Genomic DNA, 13,418 nt, shown 5'->3' with positions numbered 1-13,418 from the left:
GGCAAGAAGCAAAAATGCTCAGACCTGCTCAGATGGCCCACCTCATAGCACACATGCTAAGGAGAAAGACCCACCACAGTCATAAGGAGAAAAGTCAGATCAATAGCCATTTGGGGCATTTCAATATCATCCTTCATGGTACAACAATGTTGGAGAGAACAGTGCTATAATTATCAGTTCCCAAAGACCTTATTATGATTTCTCTATGAGGCAAAATCTGTATCGTTCACAAAGACGTGAAGTTAACTGACCAAGATGTGTAGTTAACTACAAAGCTTACAAACTGGAAATCTCGTCTCTACATGTTATTCATGATATTCCTTGAAACAGATTCTAAAATCAAAATTCCTTACTCAGTGTGAATCTAGGAAACGAAGCAAGGGCTGGATAGAAGATATCAGCACTAGGTAAGAACCAAAACAGGATGCCCCAAAAGACAGCAGAAAAATCAAACGCAAGTGAAGGGCAAAAAGAATTGTCATCACAGCATGGTAAAGGAGAGGCTCAGCTGTTAATCTCAGGGCAGAAACATTAAATTGCTAATATATTACTTCAACTACTCTAAAAGCCAACTTTTCAGAGCACTACTATGGGCAACTTTGTTTTAGACCCCAGTATCAGAAACACTGGAGCCCACTCTCAGCTAAAAAAGATTAACTTCCACTCTTGGGTAACTTCCAAAGATATCTATTCAAAGTGCAAAAGCACAAATATTCCTCTGAGGAGATTATTAGAACATTCCACCAAGGTGTACAGAATAAAATCGCACTGAAACTGGCCTAGGATCACATCAGGGTTACAACTAGAACCCGTAATTCAGCTAGCGGTCTACAATTCACCTGATTATATTCAGAGCCTGTTGTTACAAGGCTATTCAGGGTTTTTTTGGGGTTTTTATTTTGTTTGTTTGTTTGTTTTTTAAACCAGTAATACTTTTTTACAAGGTAGCTATTGACTACATATCACTGTCACCATCCACTTTGTCTGCAGAATCAAAACCAACTCTTCCAGGCTTCAATCAGGCCCCATCAGGAGCCAACAGGCAGCTGAACAAACTACAGGGTCAGCTGCCACAGTGAGGGCAGACTCGCAAAATTTCCCTCCTCTTTCAAGCAAGAAACAAAAGGAGCTAGACTCCCCTTTGCTATGGTGGATATCACACTGATAAGTATCCTAAAAGAGCCCTCACTATTCTCTAGAAGGCTTCATATCTTTTAAAACAGAATACACCCATTTACTTGCAGACTCCTGCCCCCCACCCCCAAAAAATGGCTGTTCCAAAGAACCAACCAACCACATACCAGAAAGAAAAGACTGATTTAACAAACAATCTGAACCAAGTGAGAAATTATACATGACAGGAAATAGCAGGAAAAAAGCACCATCAGACAGAATGAATGAAAAAAGAAAGATGACAGTTGGAATCAAGCTGTAGTCCATGGAAGGCTGACTATGACTGGCAGATGGGAAGGCATCCCCAGGTTCTACCGTAAGTAATGAGCAGGAAGTGTAGGGAAAAACAGGCCAGTGATCAGAAGAGTAATGAAAGGTCTGAGAACCAACAGTGTAGATTAGGAAAGAGGGTATTTTTAATTTTCAAGTACATAAGATTAACTTGCAAACCTCAATGTAGGTTAGTTAGTTAGTAGGTTAGTTAGACTAGAAAAGCTAGTCTAAAATTGCCACAGCCATTCTGCTTTAACCTTTTTGATAGATCTGAGAATCGCAAAGGCTAAACACTAAAACCCAGACAGCCAGAACCCAAAACTCACCTGGCCAGAAAAAATTAGTCAAGTCCCCAGGCAATCAAAAGCATGAGCTGTGGTGGGTGACATGAGGACCACAAGGTCAGGGCTGGTTACCTGCGTATGGGTGGTACCAACGTCTATAGGACCCTCCAAATCAAAGAGCCCCTTACACCAGCCCAATCATGTAGGACTTAGAAAACAGCCCAGAAGGTACAACCAAAAATACAGATTCACTAACAGAAAGAAAAAACACACCTTCCCATTGCCATCTAGACATTAATGCCAAGCAAAAATGCCCATCACGATGGAATCTTCCTCCCACTCCCTAAAGGCACCAGTAGCAGCTTGGACAACTGCACAAAAGAGACAGACCACAGCTAATGATTTCTCTATTCTTCAAAATCCCACATTTGGGTAAAAGGAGAAGTATCATAAAATGGATGATAAAACATTCATGGGCCAAAGAACCCAAGATACATGCTATTCTGCTATCCTACCTTCAAACCAAAGAGAAGAAAAATTCCAGAAAGCCACACCAAGCAAAGTAGCTAGTATAGCAAATCAACACTGCTCCTCCCTCAAAAGTACAGGACCACCATCTCCAATGCACACACCTCACAGTATTTGCTAAATCTCAATGATGGACAGAGCTACACATTCCTCTCCCACCAAAACTCTTATTAAATTATCAAGTGCCAAAAACATAGGGGAATTCCCATAATCAAGATGTGAGAAATATCTAGACATTCCCCACCCCCTAGTTGTGCTCAGAGAGGAATAAAACCAGGGAAAGCATCGTAGTGCTCACATCTTCACCCCGATTATAGAACGTGAAGATCTAAGCGTACCCCTGTGATAAGTTACTGGCATTCATCACCCCTTATAATGTTTAGCAGCAGCGGCAGCAAATGGATTCTTAGAGCTGTAAATTTCAGGCCTCAGCAACAGCCTCTCTGCTCGGCATCTCCCTGATTAGAAACCTCCTCTTCAGGAACTGCACGCTCTGATGCTGGCAACTGAACGAGGCCCGGCTTTTGGATGAAGAGGTGTGTGGTGAGCGCATGTGTGTGTGTGCCCATGTGTGTATAAGTGAGGCTTATGACTTTTTATTCCTCTTTAAATTGTGTCATTACTGTCCAGAGAACAAGCAGCTCCTGAGCAGAGACACAGAAGAAGCAATAAAATAGTGGTTATAGTCACGTACTGTGCAATAAGTAAAATGCAGAGTGGATTACTGTTCAAAGCCTACTCATCAGCACCGTTGCAGACCGCATTTATAACCGTGATATTTCTTACGGTGCTTTTCACCTGGATAAGTCCATGTATGTCTACATCGCTCACTCTCTCCACAAGCCAATAGATCCTTACTCAGCCCACCCCTATACACACCTACCATACCACACACTCCAGGAGATAACCTAAGGGACAGGTGCAGAAGTCTGCACAAAGTCACTAGCTGGACTCGAAACACTAGACCTAAACCCAATGTCTCCATTTCTTGAAGTCCCAACTGTAAAAGGAAAAAATGAGTGGCTTAATGATGATGAGTGTAGGCTAAGGGCTGCCACAAGTCAAGAGAACTGCAGAGTTCTGTCAGGGGCAAGCGACATCCATTCCCATCTCTGGCCTGCTGCCACACTCCCCATCTGCAGAGCCTGTCCACCGTGTTCACTGGGAGGCCAAGAAACTACTGTTCAGCTTCGTAAACCCCTGCAGCATATATAAAATGAGCAAAAAGAGCCAACAGTTTCCTGAGCTTCAGAGATCCTCAGAATAGCTCCCCAAACGCAACTACCAATACTCCCAAAGCTGCCTAAATTGTCAGTGCTGGACAAAAATAAAAGGACCATCGGCGTACACTGGGGCTTCTATGGATGCCACCAAGGAATGGCTTTGACGGGGCCACTGAGAATGGGACACCAAATCTGAAATCATGACACTGGGCTGCTTCTCCTACTCCCTACGGCTGTATGCTAGGTCTCATCTCCCCAAAGCTAATCATGGAAACACAACTGAAGCAGCACCGGAAGCCACTAAAAGGAAGCGACTAAAAGTACGCCACAACTGTTACAGCAGTGGCCTGGAGCCGTTCCCCAGAAGGGTACAGCTGCCAGGCTGTACCCTTGACAAAATACTAAGCATGACAATGTCTTGATACAAATAATTCCAGGCACCTGAGCATGAGCAAGCAGACTAGTCAATAGCAAATACTTAAAAGGAAACCAGGCATCAGACAGATTCCAATAGATGGGGCACTCTTCAACATGTCCGCCCAGCACTTCTCAAAACTGTCACGGTCATCAAAAGCAAAAGAAGTCCAGGGCACCTGGGTGGCTCAGTTAGTTAAGCATCAGACTTGGGCTCAGGTCATGATCTCACAATTTGGGAGTTTGAGCCCCACGTCGGGCTCTGTGCTTTCAGCACAGAAGCCTGCTTGAAGCTCTCTGCCCCTCCCTCACTTGCTCTCTCTCTCTCTCTCAAAAATAAATAAACATTTAAAAAAAAAAAGGCAAGGGAAGTCCGAGAGACTGCCACATCCAAAAGGAGCCTAACAAGACATGACAACTAAATTGAGTGTGCCATGGTAGAGGAGATTCTGGAACAGAAAAACAGAGATTAGAGAAAAACTAAGGAAATCCGACTAAAGTATGGACCTCAGTTGATAATAACGTACCAATACCGGTATGCTAATTATAATAACTGCACCATACTCCTGTCAGGGAGCAGAGCAAACTGGGATGAGGGCAGGGGTAATGTGGGAACTCTGCCCCATCTGTTCGATGTTTCTGTGAATCTAAAACTTGTTCTAAAAAATAAAATTTTTTATTTTATTGAATTGAAAAGGCCAGGTAAGTGTTTTTTACAAATCTTTTCTAATTCAATTTTTATTTTCTTATCAGCAAATCAGTTTACTAATGCAAGCTACAAACCAAGTCTTGATCTCTTTTTGGTGCAGAGGTCACCTTCCAAACCAAACCATCCCCAGAACTTCCTCTTCACCTGAAAGCCCTATGGCCGAAGCCCAGGAAATTCTCATCACGTTACCAAATGCAAACATAACAGAAGAGTCTAAATAATGCCAAAAATATTAAAAGGTGTCTTTGCTTAAAAACCATCTCCGAGAGACATGATAGTGAACTCCATTCAGAGCTAGGACTAGAAGCACAGCAAAAAGCTATCAGGGCCACACCGAGTAAGTCCTAGAGTCCACTGTGTGCATCCATGCATAGCTTCAACCTGACCTCCAAAACTGCACATGGCCACAAGTCCAGACAGTTAACTACTTAGAGTAATCTCCCAGATGGAGCCCTAGAGGGCAAGCTCCTTGAAAGCAGGAACCACTTCTCATTCTTCTGCTTCTTCCCAAAGCAGAAGGGCTCTAAGCAATCACTTGGTAAGAGAACTGAGCAAGAGTCCTCTGACCAGGCAGGGCAGTGAGAAGACTCCACCTCCTGAAGACATGCTGTCACTCCCCAGCCCTGCCACCACCCCTGAGTGTTATTCAGGTCTATAAAATCAGCAAGGCCCAAGAATCCAGCAGCAGGGACAGGGAAGCCAAGCCACGTGCTCAGGGGACCATATGGCTACAAACAGCACAGATCAGCTAAAACGCCACAGGGAAGGCAGGCAGGAAACTGGCAAGCCACGACAGGCACAAAAGTCTCAAGCAGGCTCAGCTAATCGCTGTGAAGTGAACATGCTTCTCTGCTAACCTGGAGAGACAAGGAGAGCCCTCGCTTGCATTTCCTTCCCTAAAAAGTGACACAGTTTAAGCAGAGGATGGAACACATTCTTTCAGTAGACACCATGTATCAAGACAATACTTTGTTGAGTTTCAAGTTTCCCAGAAGTGAGACTCTTGGCCAGCACATCTCATCTACAGCATCAGTTCCCAAAATCACCTACAGGACCTGAGAGGCACCCAGTTCAAGAGTTCAGGTTACCTTTCGCAGGCTTTTCAGGCTATTTAGCTGCTCCCTATACAATTAACTTCTAGGGGACAGCGCAGGCGACTGCGAAAGAGAGAACCACGATTTGTTCAGGCCTTACAGTCACATGAGCCTCAGAGAAGTATCCTTTAGCAAAAACTTGTAGGACGGTCAGAGTGTTTGTGAAGTCCCAGGGCACCTTAGGACACCTCTAGGTTCTCTTGAAAAAGTAGCACAGTATTAACAGACATTTTAAATCAGGTATATGACTACAAAACCGCTGGATTCTAGGTTATGAAAAGAATTGCAAATCACTTTTTTTCCTACTGGCTATAAGGTAGTATCCCGTGCTCTACAACAGAGGATGGCAAACTATGGCCCAAGGGCCATCTAGCCCACTGCCTGCTGTTGAACATAAAGTTTTATTAGAACATAGCCAGGCCCATTCACTAACATACTACTGTCTCTAGCCTCTTTTCTCGCTATGGTAGCAAAGTCGCATAGTTTCAACAGAGACTACATGGCCCACCAAATGTAAAATATTTACTATATGGTCCTTTAAGAAAAAATTGGTCAACCTATGTTCTACAACATATTAGAAAATGAACACACATAGGGCAATACATGGTTAACATTCCTAGAAAACTATTTGGCAAATATGCTGCAAAACATTCTTATGGAAATAATTGCCATTTACATAGAGATTTATTCCATTTTCTAAATAATGGAAAAATTATACACTATATGAATATTGACCTATTGGGGACTGGTTACATAAATTATGCAGGCTCACAATGGAACATTATGAACAAACTAAAGCAAGCTCAAACATTTACTTTGGCGCCCTCCCTAAATACCTTTAAACAAAAATAAAGGGATTTTGTTGTTGTTGTTGGCCCTAAGTCCAATAGGACAAATATAATGGGAGAAAAGAATATGGCAACAAAACACTGGAAGCTAGAAAGCAGATGGATGAGTGGTAACAGACTTCACAGATTCACAAAAGCTAAATCCTGAGCCAGTGATAAGAAAACATAATAGCCAACCTGATTTATACTGCAGACTTCCCCCACCCACCAAGACAAAGAAACTGTCAAATCAGGAATCTCAAGTAGAGATGAAAATGGGACCAAAACCTAGACTTGGTTTACGTAAGAAGCACCTGGATTTTAAGATATATACCATAAATCCCATATATAGGTTCACTAATTTTAGCCCAGTGTTTGAGACCTCATTCTTAAATAAGAAAGATAACCAAAGATCACCAGGCATCTAAGGAAAGCCTCTAATATGAAAAATAAGAGACCAAAATAACCGAAGAGAATTAAAAACAACATGGAAAATACAGACTATGAAAGGAAATTTTTCAAAAAATTATAATTAATTCCTCAGAAAGTTAATAGAAGATATTTTATCTCTGGAAGAAGTGATATTACTATTAAAAAATAACAAGATAGACACATAAATCAACAGAATGGAATAAAGAGCCCCAAAATAAATTCATGCTTATGTGATCAATTAATCTACAACAAAGGAAAAAAGAATATACAATAAAGATGGTCTCTTCAGTAAACAGTGTTGGAAAAACTGGTCAGCTACATGCAAAAAGAATGAAACTAAACCACTTCCTTACACTACACACAAAAATAAACTCAAAATAGATTAAAGACCTAAATGGAAGACCTGAAACCATAAAAGTCTAAAACACACACACACACACACACACACACACACACACACACACACACACAGTAATCTCTTGGATATCAACCTTAGCAGTATTTTTCTCTGGATCTGTCTCCTCAGGCATAGGAAACAAAAGCAAAACAAACTATTGGGACTACATCAAGTTAAAAAGCTTTTTACATAGCAAAGGAAATCATCAAGAAAATGAAAAGGCAAACTACCAAATAAGAGAAGGTATTTGCAAATACAATATCTGATAAGGGATTAATATCCAAAATATATAAAGAACTCCATAGAACTCAACACCAAAAAATAATAAATTTAAAAATGGGCAGAGGACTTGAACAACATTTCTCCAAAGAAGACATACAGATGGCCGACAGACAAATGAAAAGATGCCCAACATCACTCATCACCAGGAAAATGCCAATCAGAACTACAATGAAGTATTACCTCACACCTGTCAGAATGGCTAGTATCAAAAAGACAAGGGGGGTGGGGCGCCTGGATGGCTCAGTCAGTTGAGTGTCCGACTTCAGCTCAGGTCATGATCTCAACGTCTGTGAGTTCGGCTCTGTGCTGACAGCTCAGAGCCTGGAGCCTGCTTCGGATTCTGTCTCCCTCTCTCTCTGCCCCTCCCCCGCTCATGCTCTGTCTGTCTGTCTCTCTCTCTCTCTCTCTCTCTCTTTCTCTGTCACAAATAAGTAAATATTAAAAAAAAAAAAAAGGCAAGAAATAACAAATGTTGGAGAGGATGCAGAGGAAAGGGAACCCTCGTGCATTAGTGGTGGGAATGTAAATTGGTGCCGCCACAGTGGAAAACAGTATGGCGGGTCCTCAAAAAAAAAAATCAAAACTAGAAATACCATACAACCCAGTAATTCCATGTCTGGCTATTTACTCAAAGAAAATAAAAACACTAATTTGAAAAGATATATGCGCTCCTGCTTATTGCAGCTTTATAATATCCAAGATATAGAAGCAACCTAAGTGCCCACTGATAGATGAATGGATAAAGATGTGAGATACATATATATAGTATATATATATGTATATATACTATATATATGATGTGAAATATTACTGCACCATAAAAAGGAGTGAAATCTGGCCATTCACAACAACATGAATGGATCTAGAGGGTATCACGCTAAATGAAACAGTTAGAAAAATACAAGTACAATATGATTTCGCTTTTTAGATTGAATCTAAAAAGACAAACAAACAAACAAAAAAACACAAGTGAACAAGCAAACAATCAAGACAGAAACAGACTCATAAATACAGAGAACAAGTTAGTGGTTGCCAGAGGGTAATGTAAGGGAAAGTAAGGGAAATGGTAAAGGCAAAATAGGTGAAAGGGATTAAGAGGTACAAACTTGAGGTTATAAAAGAAATAAATAATGAGGATAGAAAGTACAGCATAGGAAATATAGTCAATAATGTTGTAATAACTTCATATGATGATGGATGGTAACTACTCTTATCACAGTAAGCACTGATGTATACAACTGTTGAATCACTGTTATATATCTGAAACTAATATAATACTGTATGCCAACTACATTTCAATAAAAATGAGAGCCATTCAGAGAAGCAAAGACCAGAAAGGTCTTAAAATACAGTAGCATAAAGAAAACATTTGGTAGCAGGGCTAAAAGGTAAATACGAAGAAATTTAGGAAGAAGAAAAGACAAAGATGAAAACAGGAGGCAAAAATTAGAAGACCAGTCAACAAAGTCAAAAATCCAAACAGGAGTACTAGAAAATAGCAGAGAAGCTAGTTGGAAATCAACAACAAAACAGTTAAAGTTCCCAGACCCGAAACAAAGAGCTAAAACTAAAAAGAATACGCTCACACGTGGATAAATCAGCGCACCACTGAGAAATTTCAGGATAAAAAAGCAAGTGCTAAGACCTTGCGGAAAGAAAAACCAAATCATCTGAGGAGGAGAAATCAGAATGGTTTCAGAGGCAAATGGTGAAGATATCCAAAGATGACAGCTCCAGAACAGTGAGAAGAAGAGCAAAACAACTAGTCCAGATTGGTATAGGTCACAAGGTTCCTGGAAAATGTAATTGAAAAAGATAAAATTAACAGGCTGAATCAATGTCTTTAGAGAAGATTTAGGTAGAGTCTAGGGGTTGAATTAACAAGTTCATTAAAAAAAACAAACTTTTAAAATTATTAAATCCAGGGCAAACAAAAAGTTCTGCAGAAAATGAAAAGTAGCCACAATATGCTACAGGGCTCAGTAGTTATCAGCATTTGCAAAGTAAACATTGAACCAGAATTAGAATATAGTCCTATTGCAAGGATTAAGGAAAAATACATGCACACCCATGTGAATCCTCATCTTCCACGGTATGAAGGAAAAGGGTTGTGCCTAAAACTGAAAAATTAAGAAGGCAACATAAACATTTTATTCAAAGATATGGACTAGCCAAGAACTGAAAATGGCTGCCTCAAGAAAAAGGAAAACAGACTAGTACATTTCTTAATAAGCCACAGAGTTCTTTAAACTTTTATGCATTAAAAATAAAAGTATAAAAACTTAAAAATTATATACAAAATAATATAGCTCAGTACTACTCAAAAGTGGTTGCCAGCCTGCAATGAGAGTAGGAGCTTGCACCAGAACATAAATCAACCACATCACTGAGAACATTGCTGATATTTTTTCTGTAGCAAGCTTTTCTTGATGAAAGAAGCAATGCCTTGATTTACATTCTGGCTCAAGCGCCTTATATCCTATCAAGGCATTACAAATAGGACTGGGAAAGATCAAGGGTCAGCACACTTTTCTGTACAGGGCCAGATATCAAATATTTTAGGCGTTGCAGACGATTCTGGTCTCTGTCACAACTACTCACCTCTGCCACTGTATTACAAAAACAGCTACAGACAACATGGAAATGGACAGACATGGCTATGTTCCAATGTATTCATGTCACTGAAATTTAAATTTCATATAATTTTCATGTGCCACAAAACATTTTTTTCGACGTAAAATCCACCCACACTTCACAGACCATACAAAAACAAGTGGAGGGCCAGGCCTGGCCCATGGGCCATCATCTGTCAACCGCTGGGATAAACAGTATAATCAACTTAAAAAAAAAAAGTCTGTGTGATAGTAGTTTCATCTAGTATGAGTGTTTTTCCTTCTCCTTTTTATGCTTTCTATTTAAAAAAATAATAATAATGCTGAAGAATTTCTAAAACTCAATAAGTTTTGAAACCATTTACCTACCTACCTACCTACATTTCTCTCTCTACTCTAGAAGCAGGCCTATATCCAAATGACCTAAATTTATATTAAAGATACTTACAGGAGAATGGCTATTCCCCTTAACCCTCAGATGGTTTTTAGAGGCAATTTCCTCTACTTGACATTTTAACAAATGAAACTTCATTGTAACGAAGAAAGCCTCACTCTGTTTTAAAACAAAACATATATACATATCCTGAGATCCTAGATTAAAACAAATAAACAAACAAACAAAAACAAAAAAAACAACCAGGAGAAAATGTGCCAGCTCTTCTCTAGTTACCAATAAAGCCATATTTAAGAAAAATACAAAGCTACTGACTCAATCATCTACTCTTTCAAATTTCTTTTTTCAGCAATGCATTAGTACCTTGACCAGCAAAGGCCTAAAACCCTGCAAAATTTTCTGGGTTTCTCTTATAAACTCAGTTTCTTTTTTGTTTTTTAATGTCTATTTATTTTTGAGAGACAGAGAGACAGAACACGAGCAGGGGAGGGACAGAGAGACAAGGAGACACAGAATCCAAAGCAGGCTCCAGACTCTGAGCTGTCAGCACAGAGCCTGACGTGGGGCTCGAACTCACGAACCATGAGATCATGACCTGAGCCAAAGTCGGACGCTTAACCGACTGAGCCACCCAGGCACCCCTCTATAAACTCAGTTTCAACTGAAGAGGGTCTGGTCTAGCAGGGACAGTACAAGATACGGGGACCCTCCTAAGCTTCATCTATATCACAAATATCAGACCCTCTCAGAGTGATGATGGTGAAAAACAGAAGACATGCCTCCCTTGCTGAGTGAATGATCGCCCTTTCACCGTGTAGCTACAGTCTTAGAACAGATGACAGGAAACATAAGCAAAACCAAGTAGTTCCAATTAGGTGGAACAGCCATGTCCAAGTTTCCAAGCTAGTGCGGTCCTCACACAGAAAGGAAGCAGGGGTTCATTCTGGTCTGTACCAAGACTTGGAAGATGCATGGGGGAGTATCCAACCAGGAACTTTTCCCTAAATAGGATAAAAGACCTAATTATGCTTAGGTCTCAAAGACCCAATTATGGTTAACCTGACAGCTGCCTGGAGACCACCTATGACAAGAAGGAAGGAAGCCACTTGAGCACTCTGTGACTTATTGCTTTGGGCATCATAAAAAAGAAAGTGAAGAAATTCAGCCAATTCCTCGGAGACTGTTAAAATTTGACCATTCTAAGAGAAACTAGACCTGGATTTTTTAGGCTGACAGTGCCACCTAGTGGTATTCCATCTTCAACTCATTTGGGACAGCCACCTCTCAGCAGATATAGATATGTTAATTAACTTCTTTTAGTTCAGGAAAACAAAGCTTAAAGCATCTCTTGCCAAAAGTAAAAATAGATTGGAAAACATGACAGCACTTTGGTAAAGTGAGGAAAACAGGTCTACCGCTCACAGTACCAAAGTCAGCAATGAAGAAAACACTCAGCACTGCTGATGGACCCAAACAATCTACTGAGTAGCACTAGTTCCTGTCAAAGGAATCCATCCCAGGACACTTCAGGAGAGCTCTCTGGAAAAAAACATCACATGAGAAAAAACTCAAAACCACGAGAGTCCCAAAACAGAAAGAAGAGAAACCTGAGGTCACACACACTTTGACATGGGAACTCTAAGAGAAAGCCATTTGCTAGGCAAATAGAAGCCCGACAATATGAGCGATCTTTCAAGGTGGCAACGTCCACAACTTTAACTCATGAATTCCTAATGAAGTTATGCAAATTTATGACAAGTTCTTATGGTTTCTAATTCCCCTGCAATAAACACATGCATGTAACACAACCCTTACACACACAATCCACACACCACTGGCTTGCCTTACAACAGAAATGCTTCCAGGCCTGGCTTGATGGTTCAGAGATCACTGTATTGTCACTAGCCTGACAATGTCCACTATGCATCTCAAGACGCTGAGAATGACTCACCTTGGCAACAAACTGCTTGTCCTTTTGGTCCAAATTAGCAGTAGGAGCCACATAGTCTCTCCATATTCTCAGCCTGCGTTCCTTGGCAAACCTGGCAACAAAAACAAGGATGCACATCATTCAGACAGAATAGGTCAGCAAATGGAACCCATCATCACCATGGGAGCAAAGAGTACAGCATCCTTCTCTAACTCAGAGACACGACACCCAAGGGCAAGGCCACCGGTCAAACCAGAACAGAGTATGAAAGCAACAAGAAAGTGTACCGCAACTGGCATCCAAGACATACACGCCCCTGGCTGGCTGACCGGGATCTAGCTGTGCAGCCTTTCTAGCCCGGACAGTACAAGTCCACCTAGAATTAGCTCTTTAGCTTATCCAGCATCTCCTCAGTGACTAGTAAATGCCACGCACTGGAATGACAAACACAGAGCAACTGCTCTCAAGTGGGAAGAACACCCACATCCAAACAAACAAATGTATTTTTTTAAAAAGCATAGGCCTGCTCAATTTCCATTTGAATTTAAAAAAAGACTATCAGCTAACCAAATCACCTTTGTAGTACATCTGAAGAGTAAGAAAAGGGATAAAAATCCACTAGGAGTTCACTGACAAAAGTGCAAAAACTTGTTGGCAAAAATCTGTTTTATGGTACTAAAACCATCAGGCATTTTTTCAGTCAGGCTAAGAGAGGGAAATGGAATATGTGCAAAAATTTTTTAAAGCCAATGAACAGCTAGATTTACAAATAAGCTTTTTGTGTTTTGTAATGACAAGTCTTTACAAATAAACGGATACAGGTCAAAGGGAAAGGAATCATTATTT

At 40.5% G+C, this 13,418-nt stretch overlaps 1 protein-coding gene across 1 annotated transcript in view; it reads right to left on the bottom strand.

The window, feature by feature from the left end:
- The window catches only part of SND1 (staphylococcal nuclease and tudor domain containing 1), a 423,778-nt gene that overhangs the window by 362,463 nt on the left and 47,897 nt on the right, over positions 1-13,418 (bottom strand). Inside the window, exon 9 of the mRNA XM_047848727.1 lies at positions 12,594-12,684. Coding sequence (XP_047704683.1) covers positions 12,594-12,684 — 91 coding nt within the window. The remainder of the gene's footprint in view (positions 1-12,593; positions 12,685-13,418) is intronic.

The sequence above is a fragment of the Prionailurus viverrinus genome, chromosome A2 (assembly GCF_022837055.1).
Source record: "Prionailurus viverrinus isolate Anna chromosome A2, UM_Priviv_1.0, whole genome shotgun sequence".
NCBI lineage: Eukaryota > Metazoa > Chordata > Mammalia > Carnivora > Felidae > Prionailurus > Prionailurus viverrinus.
The sequence above is the reverse complement of the archived record's forward strand: the minus strand, read 5'-3'. Positions and strand labels throughout refer to the sequence as shown.